Below are 18,081 nucleotides of genomic sequence, written 5' to 3'. Positions count from 1 at the left end.
TCCCCACTGGCCTGTTTATTCTTTAATAAGACCTTATCGAGCTCCCTTCAGGAGCAGTTGTTTACTGAATAGTAACCTGGGGTTGAGAAACCTTAAATCACTCTTTGTCTAGAGATGGTGGTCAAAGAAGGTGTCACCCGAGGCAGAGGTTTGTCCTGGGCTCTGGGAGCCAAGGAAAAAGAGCTGCTGGATGTAGGACTGGCCTGAACTAAGGCTCAGAGTGGAATCTGGGCAGCAAAAAGCATGTTTGGAAGACGATTGAGTTAACAAGTATGACTGAAGGACAGGATTTGTTTAAGGGTTTGTTTAAGGGTTTGTTTAATGGAATGTTGGCTGTGAAAACACAGTGATAGATTAGGGTAAGACCACCGAGGGCCTGAGGATTTGAATGGCAAACTGAAAATTTCGGGCTTTATTCCATAAGCAAAGGGGAGATATTTCATAAGCCACTTTATTTAACAAGTATTGGCTTCAGAAAATCTCATGGTGGCGCACAGTGTCTGGAAAAGGGGGCCTGGAAGTGGAGGGACCAGTTAAAGTTTCTCTGAGAGGTAGAGATGGGAAGGGATAAAAGCATTCGGTGGGAGTATAAGCTTTAGGAGGGACGGATGCGAGAAATATTGTGAAGTAAGAGTTCATGGGACTCGGTGCCAAGGACGTCCCAGAAATTGTGATTGACATGATGGACACAAGGATAAACGGGGAAAATTCCAAAAACTCCTTGAGAGTTGGAATATATATTTATTTATTTAACTTTGTATCCTGGACCCAGGCCATTGCTATTGTCTTGATCCATTTTCTCAATATTATTATGATCATAATTAGCAAACACTCCAATTCCTGCTCTCTGCAAGGAAGCGAGCTTCAGGCTTGGGAAGATTCCAGTGTATACAGTTGGGCCTTTGCTTAAGAGCTAGTTCTTCGGAACTTAACTTAAATGATTTCACCTCTGAATCTAAAGCCTGGTTTGATGTCCCTCCTGTGTGGCCCCAGACCGTCACGGGCAGGCATCTGTTACAGCACTTAACATACTTTTCTTTTTAAATAACTTAATTAACTGTCTATCTTTTGCTCTCAGTGGAAAGTTTGAGGACAACGGTGTCTTATTCATAACAAAGTAGCCTTAACGCCCAGCACAGTGCCTGGTGGACGTCCACTATTGATCAACTTGACTATTAAACGAGTGAGTGAATAAATGAATGAGTATGTGCTTGGAGAGGCGGGACTTATACACATGAGTGAAAAAATAAGGTGGCATATGCTACTTGCCAGAAAAAAGCTATCTACATTAAATGCAACAATTCAGTAGAAAGAAACATCAGAAGCTCCATGAGAAATTACCGGAAAGGCTTATTAAATGTCAGATGGAGAAGGTAATAGACAAGGCTGCATCTAAACCATCCGCAGGTTGAGATTCCATTAATTTTGTCTAAGACTTGGGAAATAGTGGTTTTATGGCCATTTTAGCAACCTGTTCCACTATCTAATGTTATCGTTTATGGTGCATTTTTAAAATTTTAATTTCAATATATCTTAGTTTTAATGAGTCAAGAGGAGAATTAACTTTTTAATTTTCCCTAAGTACTTTGGTCTGACTTGTTGCCATGTCTAAATCTGCTCATTCATTATTTAGCCTCTGCCCTGCTCTGCTTGAGTGTACTTGATCTGAAACTGTAAGATACTCTGCAGCAGGGAATGTGTCAAAACTGCCCAAATGGCATTAAAGACCTGCCAGTCTTGATCCTCAATATCCTGCTATGATTTTCTGTCTCGTTGATTCCCAAACTTTTTCCATTCCCTAAGATCTTCTTGCTATAATCCAGGGCATGTGCACATGCATCTTTTTTTAAATAGACTTTTATTTTGGAATACATTTAGATTTATGGAAAAGTTACAGAGATAGTAAAGGCATTTCCTGGATGTCACTCATCAATTTCAGTTTCCTTTAATATTAACTTCTCAACTCTAGACTTTATTAGAATTTCACCAGTTTTTAAATTAATGTCCTTCTTTTGTTCCAAGATTCAATCCAGGGTAACACATTGCATTTAGTTGTCATATATCCTTCATCTGCCTATGGTCTGTGGCAGTTTCTCAGGCTCTTCTCATTTTTCACGACCGTGATAGGCTTCCTTTCCCGCTTATCGAAGTAATTGACTAATAAAATCTTAAGCTATTTAAAGTGAAAGGAGTCCCACCATCAAATTAATGAAAACATCTATCATCTCACATATTTATCTTTTTTTTATTTTGATGTGTGAGAACATTTAAGTTCTACTCTTAGCAAATTTCAATTATATGATAGTGTTATCAACTGTAGTCACCATGTCATACATTAGATCCTCAGACCTTATTCATCTTATAACTGAAAGTTTGGGCCCTTTTACCAACCTCTCCCTATTTCCTCCACCCACCAGCTCCTGGCAACCACTTTTCTCTCTATTTCTATGAGTTCGACTTTTTAAAAAAAATTTACATATAAGTGATATTATGTGTTATTAGTTTTCTCCATCTCCGTCTGGCTTATTTCACTTAGCATATTGCCCTCAAGTCCTCCATGCTGTTGAAAATGACAGGATTTCCTTCTTTCTCATGGCTGAGTAATATTTTATTTTATACATATTTACACACGCACACACACCCCGCATCTTTACTCATCTGCTGATGGACATTTAAGTTGTTTCCACATCTGCCTATTGGGAATAATGCTGCAGTGAGCACGATATCCTATTTCCATTTTCTTTGGATAAATACCCAGAAAAGGAATTGCTGGCTCATATGGTAGTTCTATTTTTAATTTTTTGAGGACCCTCCATACTGTTTCCTGTAGTGACTGCACCAATTTACATTCCCACCCACAGTGCACAAGAGTTCCCTTTTCTCCACATCCTTGCCAACATTTTTTTTTTTTTTTTATCTTTTTGATGATAGGCATTCTAACAGGTGTGAGGTGACATCTCATTGTGGTTTTGATTTGTATTTTCTTGGTGATTATTGATGTTGAACATCTTTTCATGTACCTGGCGGCCATCTGTAAGTCCTCTGGAAAAAATAGCCATTTAGATCCTCTGCCTATTTATTTAATTGATTGTTTTTTTTTTTGTTTGTTTGTTTGGGTTTTTTTTGCTTTTGAGTTGTGTAAGTTCTTTATACATTTTGGATATTAACTCCTTATCACGTATATGTTTTGCAAATATTTTTTCCCACTTGCTAGGTTGCTTTTTTATTCTGTTAATGGTTTTCTTTGACGTGCAGAAACTTTTTAGTTTGATGTAGTCCCTGTTGTTTATTTTTGTTTTTGTTGCCTTTGCTTTTGACATCAAATCCACAAAACCATCACCAAGATCAATGTCAAAACTGCCTATGTTTTCTTCTAAGAATGTTATGGATTTCGGCCTTACTTTCAAATCTTCGAACCATTTTGAGTTAATTTTTGTATATGGCAAGAGTTTCACTCTTGCATGTGGCTGTCTCGTTTCCCAATACCATTTATTGAAGAGATTGTTCTTTATTGAATATTCTTGGCTCCTTTGTCATAAATTAATTGGCTATACATGCATGGGTTTATTTCTGGGCTCTTTAATCTGTTCTATTGATCTATGTGTCTGTTTTTATGCCAATACCACACTGCTGATGACATAGCTTTGCAATGTAGTTTGAAATAAGGGAGCATGATGCCTCCAGCTTTGTTGTTCTTTCTTAAGATGCTTTGGCTATTCAAGGTCTTTCATGGTTTCATACACATTTTAGGATTGTTTGTTCTATGTCTGTGAGAAATGCTCTCGAAATTTTGATAAAGATTACAATGAATGTGTACATTGCTTTGGGTAGTGTGGACATTTTAACAATATTTTTCCAATTCATGAGTATGGAATCTTTCCATTTATTTGTGTCTTCTTCAACTTCTTTCATCAATGACTTATAGTTTTCATTATAAAGGCTTTTCATTGCTTTGGTTAAATTTATTCCTAGGTATTTTATTCTTTTTGATGCAGTTGTAAATGTTTTCTTAATTGCTTTCTGATCGTTTGTTATTAGTATATAGAAATGCAACAGATTTTTGTATATTGATTTTGTATCCTGCAACTTTACTGAATTCATTTATTAGTTTTAACATTTTTTTTTTTTTTTTGGTGGAGTCTTTAGGGTTTTCTCTCTATAGTATTATGTTATCTGCAGATAGTGAGTGTTACTTCTTCCTTTCCAATTTGGATGCTTTTTATTTTTTTTTTTCTCGCTTAGTGTGTGGCTAGGACTTCTAATACTACATTGAATAGAAGTGGTGAGAGTGAGCATTCTTATCTAGTTCCCCATCTTATAGCATAAGCGTCCATCGTTTCACCACTGAGTATGATAGTAGCTGTGGACTTGCCATTTATGGCTTTTAATTGTTTAGGTACATTCTCTCTCCATGTGATTTGAGAGTTTTTATCATAAATGGATTTATAATTTTATCGAATGATTTTTCTGCATCTTTTGAGTTCATCAGATGACTTTTTACCTGCATTTTGTTTATGTGGTATAATACACTGATTGATTTGCGGATGTCGAACCATCCTAACATCCGTGGAATAAATCCCACTTGGTCCTGGCGTCTGATCCTTTTATTGTATTGTTGAACTTGGTTTGCTGATATTTTGTTGAAGATTTTTGCATCTGTGTTTATCAGTGATATTGCCCTATAATTTTCTTTTCCTGAAGTGTCCTTGTTTGGTTTTGGTATGAGGGTAAATGCTGGCCTCATAAGTTTGGAAGCGTTCCTTCTTGTTCTATTTTTTCTGAAAACTTTGTGAAGTATTGGGATTAATTCTTTTTAAAATGTTTGGTAGAATTCACCAGTGAAGCCATCTGGTCCTGAACTTTTGTTTGTTAGGAAGTTTTTAATTACTGATTCAATCTCCTTACTAGTAATTGGTCTGCTAAGATTTTCTCATTTCCTCATGATTCGGTCTCAGGAGGTTTTATGTTTCTAGGAATTTATCAATTTCTTCTATGTTTTCTAACTTTTTGGTGTATAATTGTTCATAGTAGTCATTTGGGATCCTTTTTATTTGTATGGTATCCATTGTAATGTCTCCTCTTTCATTTCATTTTATTTAGTTGAGTCTCCTCCCTTTTTTTATTTGGTAAGTCTAGCTAAAGATTCATATATTTCGCTTATCTTAAAAAATGGTGTTTAGCTTCTTTGTTTCTATTTTCTTTTTCAGTTTCTATTTCATTTATCTTCATTCTGATCTTTGTTATCTCTTCCTTCTCTTAACTTCGAGTTTGGTTCCTTTTTTGTTTCCCCCCCTAGTTCCTCGAGGAGTAGAGCACGTTGCTTATTGGAGCTTTTTTTCTTAATGTAGAAGTTTATCACTATGTCCGTCCTTCCTGAAACTGCGTTTGTTGCATCCCGCAACTTTGATATGTAGTATTTCCTTTTTATTTGTCTCCAGATATTTTTCAGTATCTCTTTTGATTTCTTCATTGACCCCTTCGGTTTTTTGGTACCTTTAAAAAAAATACCCGCTTATTTGTGAATTTTCCATTTGATTTCTAGTTTTATACCATATGTTTGGAAAAGATGCTTGATATGATTTCAGTATTCTTAAATTTATTAAGACTTATTTTATGGCTTAATGTATGATTTACCTTAGATAATATTCCATGTACATTTGAGAAGAATGTGTATCTTAAATATAATTTTAGTTCAGTAATTCTTTATTGATTTTCTGTTTGAATGATCTATTCATTGTCGAAAATGGGGTATTGAAGTCCTTTGATATTATTGTATTACGGTCTACTCCTTTCTAGTCTGTTAATATTTGCTTTATATATTTAGGTGCTTCTATGTTGGATGCATAAATGTTCAATTCTCCTGTTGCATTGACCTCTTTATCATTATATAATGACTGTATTTGCCATTTATTGCAGTCTGTGGCTTAAAGCATAATATAAATATAATATAAATATAGTATAATGAATATATTAGTATACCTACCCCTGCTTTCTTTTGCTTCCATTTGCATGGAGTGTCTTTTCCATTCCTTTACTTTCTGTCTGTGTTTGTCCTTAAATCTGAAGTGTGTCTCTTGCAGGTTGTATCTCTCACTCTCTTTTTTCAAAATCCATTCAGCCACTCTGTCTTTTTCTAGAAGAATTTATTCCATATACATTTAAAGTAATTATTGATATGGACTTACCATTGGAATTTTGTTAATTGTTTTTTATTAATTTGTTCCTCTTTCTTTTGCTTCTTCATCTGTGATTTGTTGATTTATTCTGTAGTGGTATGCTTAGATTCCTTTCTCTTGACCTTTTTGCGTATCTATTATAGGTTTTTGCTTTGTCATTACCGTGAGGTGTATGCAAAAATATGTTATATTTACAACATTCTATTTCAAACTGATAACAACTTACGTTTGAGCTCATACTGAAGCTCTATATTTTTATTCCCCCATAATGTTTAATGTTTTTAATGTTACTATTTATATTTTTACTTGTGTATCCATTAATGTTATTGTAATTGTAGTTACTTTTGCTATTTTTGTCCTTTAACCTTCATACCAGATTAAGTGACTTACCACAATTACATTAATGTATTCTGCATCTAACTATACCTTTACCAGTGAGTCTTATATTTTCATAGGTCTTTCTGTTACTAATCAGCATCCATTTATTTGAGCTTGAAAAGTCCCTTTAACATTTCTTGTATGGCCAGTCTAATGGTAATGCATTCCATAACTTTTCCTGTGTGGAAAACTATCACTCTATCAATTCTGAAGGACAGCTTTGCTGGGTAGAGTATTCTTGGTTGGTGGGGGAGGGTGTTGTTTGTTTTAGCACTTTGAATATATTATACCGCTCACTTCTGGCCAGCAAAGTTTCTACTGAAAAACCTGCTGTTAGTCTTATGGTTTCCTTGTGTGTAGCAAATTGCTTTACTCTTGTTGCTTTTAAGAGTCTCTCCTTGTGACCTTTTGACAATGTGTCTTGGTGTGAGTCTCTTTGGATTTATTTTAGTTTGAACTCTCTGGGCTTTCTGGATCTGGGTGACTGTTTTTTTCCCCCCCCAGGTTAGAGGAGTCTTTAGCCATTATTTTTTTGAATAAGTTTTCTGCCCCTTCTTCTTTCTCTTCTCTTCTCCCTCTGCCTCTTCTCTCTCTTCTCCTTCTGAATGTGAATATTGTCCTGCTTGATAGTGTTCCCTAAGTACTTTAAAATGTCTTCACTATTTTTTCATTTTCTTTTGCTTCTCCGATCGGGTGAATTTTACTGCCTTATCTTTGAATTCACTAAAATTTTCTTCTGCTCACTCTAGTCTGCTGTCGAAACTTTACATTGAATTTTTCAATTCAGTTATTTTATTCTTCACCTCTGTGATTTCTGTTTAGATCTTTCTTATATTTTCAATTTCTGTGTTGAAATTCTCGTTTTGTTCGTGCATTGTCTTCCTTATCCCAGCAAGCATCTTTGGGAGAAATACTTTGAACTCTTTATCAGATAAATCACTTATCTCCATTGCATTAACATCTGTATCTAGAATTGTATCTTGTTCTTTTGTTTGGAACGAGCTTCTGTGTCGCTTCATTTTCCTTGACTGTTGGTTTCTGCGCATTAAACAGCCACCTCTTCCGGTCTCCCTAGGTCTTGGCTGTCTCTCCAACCCTTGTGATTGTCCAAGCCACCTTCTTTGTTCTTAGTGGCTCCTCCGGTAGTTGAAAGTTTGCCAGGAACTGTCAATATCCCAAACAGGAGGATCTCAGCGAACACTAGATCTAGGCTAATTGGAAACCAGACCTTTGGGCAGCAGCTTTAAAGTATGCAAATAGCCCTCTTTCTGGGAAAGACTGGAGATGACATTTCCCTTCACTGCCTCTGTGATGAGCCCTGGGAGGATAGCAGGTTAAGAACTATTTCTTAGTTTTATACTGTCCTGTGGAACCTGCAAACGTATGCCCTGCTAGCTACCAGAGCCAGGTGTTCAAGTGTTACACCCCCTGGGCAGCAGCCACAAAAGCTAGGACACCAGGTGTGTGCAAAAGCTTCTTTCAGGGAGATATTAGCGACATGGCGCAGGGCAGAGGAAGAATGTGACGATGGCGCCCATCGGCCTCCCAGGTCTTCAGAGAGGATTACAGTAGACCCCTAGGTATGCGTTACATTACAAACCTGACCCTCAGGCTGCAGCTTTTAGGATATGAAAATTTGTCTCTTTTAGAGAAAGATGGCGAGACATGCTTGCTCTCTGCTGGCTGTGCTCTGAGCCCTGGGGGATAGCCCTGGTGAGTCCTCAGAGCCCATTAAAAAATTTCTTTTTCTATTTTTTTTCCTATGCCTCATTGGCTTTCAGAGCTAGGTTATTTGGGACCTAGCCCTCAGATGGAAGTTTGAGAAGCCCGGACGCTAGATGTTGAGTCCAAACCTTTCGCTCCTCAGGTCAAAGCTGGGAGTTGTGAGTCTTCTCCTGATTGTGTTGCTGTGTGGGGGTGAGTCTATGGCAAGAGTATGTCTCAACCTTTCCTGCATTTTCCCAACACGTAAGCGTTGCTCGGCTGGTTTCCACGTGTACCTGTAGATTTGGTGTGTCTGTGGGAGCAGGTGAGTTCAGGAACCCCATAAGTCTCCATCTTAGACAGAATCCATGACCTTGACAGATTAAGGAGTATTACTCAGGTATTTTGTAGAATGTTCCTCTCTTTGGGTTTGTCTGATTAGACTGATTATATGTTTTTGAAAAGAGTACCACAGAGGTGATGTGACCCTCTCGTCATATTAAGGGGTACGTGTTATCCATATGACATTACCGGTTATGTTAATTTTGATTACTTGGTTAAAGTGGTGTTTGCTAGCTTTCTTTACTGTAAAGTCATTATTTTTCCCTTTTCACACACTGATTTTTGTAAATGAGATGTTAAGTCTCAGATCACCATACTTGACAACTCCTAGGCTAGTGAGGAGCTGCTTACTATTCGAAATTCTTCTGTAAGGAAAATGTATCTCTTCTTCCCCAATATTTACTGTCCAATCATTTATTTATATCAGATCTCTTGGATATTTATTTTATACCATAGATATAATCCAAGTCGATGTTTTTATTTCATTTTTAAATTTTTGATCCTGCTTTGGCTCTTGGGAGCCCCTTCGGTTTGTCTCCTGTGTCTTTTGGGAATACTGACTCATCTTTATATTTTTTGAGCACTTTCTTACTTTCTGGTACTACAAAATGCTCTGCACTCATCGGGTCATTTTCTTGCTTCTTCCTAATATATTCTTAAATATTTTTTCCTACGTATATTTAAAAAGAGATGTTTCATGTTCAGCACAGAGTCCTCTCTTAAAAGGCTCCAATGAGAAAAACTTAGTTGTTTCATATATCCAGTGAAAGTTCATTACACAAATTTTGATAAAGATGAACATCTTCACTTGAACTTTTTATAAAACTCCTGAACTATCTTATTTATAACTTCAGCCCATAAAGTCTCATTCAGGTGACGGAAGGAAGTTTGCTGAGCAGACGACAGGGCTTGCGGAGTGGGCGGTAGTGTGACCGTGTGCACGTGTGTGCTTTGCGTGTGCAGATACCCTCATTCTTTTCTTTTTTCCAGTGTCAGCGGCGTGTTGTTCTTACTTGGGCCTCAGTAATGCCTTTCACATTTTCTAGTTCCCAATTTGGCATTGTTTTCGAACCTGTGTTTTCATGCTTAGAATTCTTGGCCCGTATGTGGGAAAGGGAGGTCTTCCACGTCAGCCATCATGGTCTCCCCTTTTCAGAGCCAAGATAAGATTTCAGATTCACTTGGAAACTTACTTGTAATCTTTTCGATGCCAGCCTGTTCATACTAAGGAAAAATCTCCAAGCAGAACCAAGAAAAGGTGGGCAGAAAGGGAAGGGAATATGGCGAGATAAACATTGAAAAGCTTGGGGAAGTGTAGCACTCCAAGGCAGACACACTTGGTGTGGCGTTTCAGGTGTGCAAGGTGTGAAGAATGTGTTTATCCCTGGAGTCTCCGTCTCGCATTTTAAGACACTTCTTTCAGCCTGCGTACCTGCACCACTCCCGACAGGTAACTCTGGCTTTCTTGTCCTTCTGACTTCCTAGTTATACTGGAATGTAGGCACGGTGCGTGCTGATTCGTCAGGATGTCCTTGTAAACCAACAAATGAATTGTCGTTAAGGTGGTAGCTTTTTTTTTCACTCTAGGAAATATTACAAAAATGGAGTAATGGCAAGGTAACAATGCCCAGAGCTTTGCTGAGTATAGCTTGTGAAAGAAATGTTTTATTATCTACCTATTTTCTTTAGCAGAAACAGAGGTGAATAGGGAGCTCACATATCCTCTGAGTGTCAGGGAGGAAGAAAGAAAAGTAGATGCTCAGGGGCCACGTGGAGCAGGTGCAATAAATCTCCCGATGAGCTGGCGTTAACACTGACGGGGCGTCAGTGAATCGCAGCGCGCAGGGAGGCATTGGAGAGAGGCCTTTGCTCTCTATCGCCTGCATGGAGCTGCCTTTCTTATTTTATTAGGATCACTTCTCCTATTTGGATGCATCACTTTACTTGATTTCACATTGGGCTTAGAATAACTTTCACAGACTTGGTATTGAGACCAAGGAGAGAAAGTTGACAGGTGGGGAGAATGTGAGCATTAAGGAGACCAGCAGGCAGAAAGGCTTACGGATCAAGATGAACTTCGGCGGGTGGGGAGGCGTTTGCTTTAGTTTAGTCTTTTATCCTTGTCCTGTGTTGAAATGACAAGAGGATGTGCTTCTTGAGGGCACCGAGCAAGGTGAAGCACTTTGCAATGTGGCAGCTTTTAAAGTCTCTGGGCTTCTGATTAAAAGCTTCGAATGATACACTTATCTTTATTTGCTCACATAATAAAAGGTTTGAGAGGATGAACATATATTTCCTTTGCTTAGAAACCAGACAGACTGTTTGAATAGAGTTGCTGGTCAACTATAAAAAAAAAAAATGGATTAAAAATCCTTCAATGATAAAATTACTGAAAATGAAAGTTAAAAGTCTTTCATAGATAGAAAATAATGACTCCTTATATCCAATCATTAAATCCGATTCCCGCTGACGTAAATGGGCCAGTACCTAGCCCAGCACCTGTTCGGAACCTCTTGCTTGCATGTTTCCACACTGAAATACAAGATAAATCGGCTTTAGGACAAAACAGTTGGATGGTTGTGCATTTAATCTAGAGAGACTTTTCCTTTTTGGAATGAGCAGAGTAGATTACTGGTTACATAGAGAATTGTGTTGTTTGGGCAGTGGACTTGTTTGAAGAAGAAAGAAACTTAGCCTAACCTTTGACAGATGTGATTTCAAGATTAGTTGTCTGACGTGAGTAGGATATTAAGTGAATGGATTTATCATTGCATTAACATTTATTTCTGTAGCTTGGGGTAGTTATCAATAAGGTAGACAACTGCATGGGTAATTTAATATTTTATTAACTGTCACCATCTCTATCATGAAAAGACTGTCATTCTAAGAAGAAAGGGCCTTTGTAGTGTAGCCCCTTCCTTAAAGGAGTCGGGTGACGGCGGTCACATTGAAATGTGGAGGCTGCGTGGACAGCTAGCCTTGCTTGCTACTGCACAGCCCCCATGATTCAGATCTGCACCTCGAAAGTTTATAAATGACTATGCTAAAATGAATTTTAAGATTCTTGTGAAAAATTTAGACCAAAGATGTTTAATCGTTAAATGGCAAAAGGTCTGCTCTTCTCACAGCTTTCCTTAACCAGAAACAAGATTTTGTGTTTAAGATCAAAAGAACGTCTAGACCTTAGTTTTGCTAAAGATTGCTCTTCTAAGTAGCTGAATTGTCTAGGGAGAGATAACGAACCCCAGCAGTAGACTGTTATGTCTGGGAAATGGCGTCCTTGCCAAGGGTACTACTTCCAGCTGCCCGCACAGCTGCTCGCTCTGCCTCCCACCCCTGGCGTGGCCTCTGCTGCTACGGAGAATAGTGGCCCCCTCCGAGGTCACCTCTGCTGCTGTCAGAGGCACTTTCAGCCGCTGAAGCTGGGGCTGGCACTGAGGCTGGCATTGCCTTATTTAATGTCCCTTCCTCCGTGAAGCTGAGCTATTCTCGTGCACTAAAGCCGCTCTGTTAAATGACAAACAATCTCTTCTCCAAATACCGTGCTCCATGCTGACTCCCTTTTCCAAGTCATGCTGCCTTGTGCTTCCACCGTCCGAGATTTTCTGTGGAAACATCACGTTTACCCTTCCCAGCCCCTCCCTTCTCTTCCTAGGACCCTGTTACTTGATGGAAGCAAAGCTTTAAGGCAGAACCCGTCCAGTGCCCAGGACAAACCCTGATTTCTTAATCTCCCTCCGAGGATGAAGTCCTTCCCTGGAAGCTCGCGCTCCTCACGTCCCAGCCCTCGACCCTTCCCCAGTACTATGAGGTCTCTGGGGTCTGCCTGGGTTCTACCCTCAAGCCCCATCTTGGCTCTGCCTGGGAAGTTTATCCTCTTCTTTGAAGTTGAATTTTCCTGGGTGACAAGTGCGGCTGGCTCATTAAGGTGAGAGATATGTCAATCGAAATGTCCTGTCTCTCTTCTCCAAAGAGAGAACAGATAACATCTAATTTAGATTTAATCTGCTCACAGTGAGAGTAGATGGTTATGAACTTGTCAAGGAGAAGCAGTGACCCACGAGGGTCCCTGTTAAAATCCTGTATGCAGGTGGCCTAAGTTAGCCATTTAGCAGTTGATCCTATATCTCTAGAAGGTCTATTTGGTTCTTTTTGAGGGTTTCAATCTCCTTGCTAAAAAACTCATTCTGCTCATCTAGTCGTTTTCAATTCCTGAAATTGTCGATATTACTCGTTTCGGATCTCACTGAGTTTTTTTCAGGAGTACCATCCTGAATTCTCTGTCATTTAAGTCACATATTTCTATGTCTGTAAGCTTATTTTCTGGAGATTTTTCTCTTTCTTTCTGAGATGCCTTGTCACCTTGGTTGTTCATGGTGTTTAATGGACTATTTATTTCTCTGCCTGGGCATTAATGGAAGTGTGTTCTGCTTTTTTTTCCCCCCAGAAAGATTTATTATATAATGGTCCCTAGCCTGTTGCAAATAAGCAAATAAGGTGTTTTTTCTTTTGGTTTCCAGTAGGTGGTGTCTAAGCCTCTTGGACCTCTGCTTTATATAAAGTATTAATAACGTCTTTTTTTTCCTTATAGATGTTTAATCTTGCTTGCTACCCTCAGTCTCAGTTCCTGTCAGTGTTAGTAACAGTTTCGGTAGCATTTGCGCAGATTCCCCTGGGGCTCCGCGGTGTTAGGTCTTGGAGGGTATGGCCCTCTGGGTCGGGGGATGAGGGCTGCGGCTCAGCCTCGGTTCTGCAACTGGGGCTGGTAAAAATCAGCTGTTGTTTCTCCACCATCCCTGCTTTTCTGCCGACCCCACTTCTCTGCTTTCTGCCCTGATGCTTGGGCCCTGCCGCCGGCAGCAGGAGCTCACAGCACTCTCAGGCAGGGCTGGTCAGGGAACTTTCTGCACCTCTACCCCTCCTCCTCCTCCTGCAGGGAGCACTGGCCGCGAGAGGAAGAGAGGAAGCTTCTTTACTTTTCCCAGTCTACTGCCCGACACCCAGGGTTTTGACCTGTGGTAGCTCTTATGCGCAGATCCCACGCTTAGACGTGCTGGTGTGCAGTTGGGTGTTTTTTGTTGAGTTTTAGGTGTTCAGCTTATTGTTGTTTCAAGGGGAGAGATCTGGGGACATCTCTCACTCCGCCATGTTTAATCCTTAGCAGTCGATTCTAATGTGCACTGGAACTTCACTTTTTCTTTGAGTGGTAACAGCATTTCTCATGAGTTCCTGAGAAAAAATGGGAACTTTCTGCTGTTTCAAGCAAGTGCTACATGTTCGTTTTCTCACTTATTTATTTTTTTTATGAAAGCCTCTTTATGACTTTTGATTTTCGGCTCCTATACTTGTGTTTGTACAGCTTTGATTATGCCATCATTTTGTTTAGACGTGCTGGTTGCAGAGAGTGAGAAAGACGGCTTCTCAGCAGACTGGTTGGTGTGTGGACTTGGAAGTGCTTGGCTGTAAAACTGTAAGAGATTGCCACGCCTGTCACCTTGTCCTTCATCTCTAGGTCTGAGGAGGCCATTTGCCACTCAGCTTAGATGGTAGGTCTCCCTTTCTCTGGTCCATTATAGGGAATCGGGATCCAGAGATGATGTCCCAGAACCTTTCTACGGTATCTATGGAATACAATAAAATCACAAACGTATTAAGAAAATGTTCCCTTCATAGCCTCCCTTAGAAATGCATCTTTATTTAGAAAGTTCCTCCCGGCGTCTAATTAAATCTTCTCGTTACAAATAAACCCATTTCCTTATTGTTCTGTCCTCCTTAGAACAGAATAAAAAGTATTGACTCACTCAATAGTTGTTTTTTTTTTTTTAAGGGAGAATAGCTTCCAAACATCAGTTTGATTTCACATGAAATGTTCATTTTCCAAAGTTTAAATCATATGTGTTACTCCACATTTCAGCAGAGTTATGGTCTGTAAGAAAATTTTTTAAATTCTGAATAGTTGGAAAAGTGTTTTTAAAAAAAGCTATATGAAAAATTAAAACATATAGAAAATTACTTTTTTTCCCCCAGGAGGAAAACACCTTTTCTCCAACTATTTAATGGATTTTTTTTTTTTTTAGACATATAAATTTCTAAAGTGGAGATTAGTAAGCATATATTGCTACAGAGTGAATTTAGGCTACAGTTGTTTTGGGGACAGTTTAGAATTTATTTTAGGTGTTACAGTATAAGAAGTACTTTCACAGATGGATGCCTTGATTTGAAAAGAACCCACCCTGAAAACTGCCCTGTGATTAAAGATTCAGTTTGTCTGGTGTGAAAATGGATAGTTCTGTTCTAGAACCATGAACCCTCAGTGGGCCCTGTGAATTGCAGAGTCCGAGAGGCTGGCTCCTCATACATGTTGGAGTTTAGCAGGCTCTTGAAGGATTCTAGGTGACACTCATATTCACCCACTTTTTCCTAAGAGAAATCAATTGAAGATGACACTATCTGCTTTGGACAGAACGTTAAGGACTAAAGTGATTGTAACAATACATTTTGAGAGGTACCTGTGGGGGCACAAAAAATAATATTTCTTCCTTTTTAGGTTTTTCTGGCTGGGCTAATAATAGTCAAATTAACACGAGACAGATTAACAGAAGAAAATGGCAAAATTTATTACGAATGTACATGCGGGGATGCCATAAGAATGTGACGCCCCAAGAGACGTTGGGCTGTTGAGGTTTATATGCCATTTTGAACAAAGGAGAAGCAGCCAGGGGTCTGAGACTCCAAAGGGGAAGCAGGCAATTTACAGGTAGACTAGAAAGAGTAAACATGTTGTAAACAAGTTTTTGCTGAGCCACCCAGAAACCATGGGACACAGAGGGAAGTTCAACAAACAGGCTTTGCTAGATTTCTTCCTTATCTGGCACATTTAGTTTATATTATGATGCTGAGGTGATGTCCCCTTCCTTTAAGCAGCTTTTTCTATCTGAATTCCTTTAGTCAGGTAAAGGCAGAGGGTTAAAGGTTCTTTCTGAGTTGTTTGTTTGTTTGTTTCTTAATAACCAGCTTTAAAATAATCAGTATCCCAAAAAGCATATTTGGAGGTGACAAAGCTTTGTTCCCCTCACACCCTCAACATGTAGTTCCTTTGAACTTTTTTTTAATTGCCTCCTCCACCCCTCCCCGCATGGCTGTGTTTAACTTCCGTTTATCCTGTATCAGAAAGGGCTGACACAAACTACTTCCTGTGGTTTCCTTTCATGAGTGAAGAAATGGCAAGCCTGCCCTATTTTAAAAAATAAAGCAACCGAAGTGTCCTATGATAGATGATTGGATAAAGAAACTGTGGTATATACACACAATGGAATATAACTCAGCCACAAGAAGAGATGAAATTCTGCCATTTGCAACAACATGGATGGACCTCAAGATAATCATGCTAAGTGAAATAAACCAGACAGAAAAAGTTGAAAACCATATGATATCATTTATGTGTGGGATATAAACCTACAAGCAACAGACGAACAGGACAAACTACAGAGACTCATGGACATGGATAATAGACTAGTGGTTACTGGAGGGTAGATGGGAGGGGGCAGAGGGAGGTAGATGGGGTAAAACGGGTCAAATATGTAGTGACAGAAAGAAATCTAGCTATGAGAGGAATACACAATGCAATATATATATGCCTTGCTATTAAATTGTACACCTGAAACTTACTGGATTTCGTTAACCAATGTCATGAAAAAAATTAATTAATAAAAAAAAATTGATTTCTATATTTAAAATAAGTAAATAAATAAGCAAAACACCAAACTAGAAAATACTCATTCATGCTTATTTGATCTCTATCACTTATGATGAGTTCAGCCTTAAGTAGGGGAATACCCAACTCAAAATGTTTTAAATAGTAAGGGAATTTATCATCTCCTCTAAATAATTCAAAAGGTTAGATAATTCAGCAGCTTGATGACATGTTCAAAGTCCCCAGCATCATTTCCTTAAACAGAGGTCAGAGGTCTTCATAGTTCATCCCCCATGTGGCCCAGCTTACTGTCAATTACATTACACGAGAACAAATAAAAAAACCAGACAAACGAATTATAAAATAAGAAAAGGAGATTTTGAAAGAAAAGAAAAATAAAAAAGTGACAGAAAGAAAAGGGCCAAAGATGTAGTTACATAGATATAGAGATAGAAATATGTATATATATCACTATAAAGATAGTTGTAGATAGATTGATAAAGGCTCAGGTATACTATTAACATATCTCTTTATTATAAGTCCTTTACTACATTTATTATTCTTTCTGCTATTTTTTATTTCACCATGGAATCTATTTGTAGCAGATTAGAGCCCCAGAAAAGAAGTAAATATGTCCAAGCTTTTTCCTTTATTATCTATCTTCTTTCAGATATTAATGTCCAGTAAACACATGAAAATGGCTTGTTTCACTAACAATCAAATAGATACAAATCAAAAGAACACCAAAACTTTTAATTTTTAATTCTCTAGGAAGAATAAATTGTAAAAACCTAAAAACCCTTCTGTTTGATAATTTGGCATTGTGTATCAAAAGAGTTAACATTGTTAGTATCCTTTCACCTAGAATTGCTTTCTTTAATAAATTTATTTTAAGGAAATTGTTATGTATGTATAAAGTTTTCTTTGAGGATGTGCATCACAAAGTCCATTCTTTCATTCATTCAGTCAACAGATATATACTGGCGGTGTGATTCTGACACCAGTTCCAGCGCCTGGGTTCTTTCTTCATGCCAAGCAATTCTCTTAAAGAGCTGGGTGTTCTACAGTTCCACTCCCTTCGGACACTGTCTCCTTGCAGTTGACCTCAGGTCCCACAGGATAAGTGCTCAGTTCCGCAGCACTGCTCCCACTTCAGATGCCAGTCCCAAGTCCAGGTTGTTACCTCTGACAGACGTGCTGTAAATCAGAGGCTCCTACTCTCCTTGAGTTCGATTAATTCAATTAATTTGAGCAGCTCACAGAACTCAGGACATAACTCAGGAACTGCCAGATGGAAGAGATGCAGGGAAGGGCGTCGACCTCCTGTGCTCTCTGAGAGGACCACTGTCCCCACACCTCCATGTGTTTGTCAACTCAGATGCTCTCCAGTCTCTGTTTGTTTGGTTGGTTGGTTCTGGTTTTTATGGAGGTTTTATTATGTAGGCTTGATGGAGTAAATCGTTGGCCATCGGGGACTGATTCAATCTCCAGCCTCTCTCCTCTCCCCAGAGTTAGTGGGGTGGCCAAGGGACCAAAAACCACCAGCCCCGGAGCCCTTGGTGGGCTCCCCTGGAAACAGACCCCCATCCTGAGGTATTTGCACAAAGTCACCCATTAACATAACAAAAGGCACCTTTACTGATCTCATCACAACAAATTCCAAGGGTTTTAGGAGCTCTGTGCCAGGAACTGGGATGAAGACCAAATGTATATATTTTTTATTATAAACCACAATATCTCAGACATCTGTTCTATGCCAGGCACAGTTCTTGGCCTTGGAGGGACTCC

At 38.9% G+C, this 18,081-nt stretch overlaps 1 protein-coding gene across 3 annotated transcripts in view; it reads left to right on the top strand.

Moving 5' to 3' along the window:
• The window catches only part of PLD5 (phospholipase D family member 5), a 355,949-nt gene that overhangs the window by 11,516 nt on the left and 326,352 nt on the right, over positions 1 to 18,081 (top strand). Inside the window, exons 2-3 of one of the 3 annotated variants that reach the window (XM_039883219.1) lie at positions 12,343 to 12,528; positions 13,987 to 14,146. The exons of 1 other annotated variant lie outside the window; for it this stretch is intronic. In XM_039883219.1, the coding sequence (XP_039739153.1) occupies positions 14,144 to 14,146 (3 nt within the window). In that variant the 5' untranslated portion in view covers positions 12,343 to 12,528; positions 13,987 to 14,143. The remainder of the gene's footprint in view (positions 1 to 12,342; positions 12,529 to 13,986; positions 14,147 to 18,081) is intronic. One more of the 3 variants, XM_039883220.1, reaches the window with a different exon arrangement.

This window comes from Pteropus medius, unplaced genomic scaffold, assembly GCF_902729225.1.
Source record: "Pteropus medius unplaced genomic scaffold, Ma_sr-lr_union100, whole genome shotgun sequence".
In the NCBI taxonomy this organism is placed as follows: Eukaryota; Metazoa; Chordata; class Mammalia; order Chiroptera; family Pteropodidae; genus Pteropus; species Pteropus medius.
Note: the sequence above shows the minus strand (reverse complement) of the source record. Positions and strands in the feature narration are given on the sequence as shown.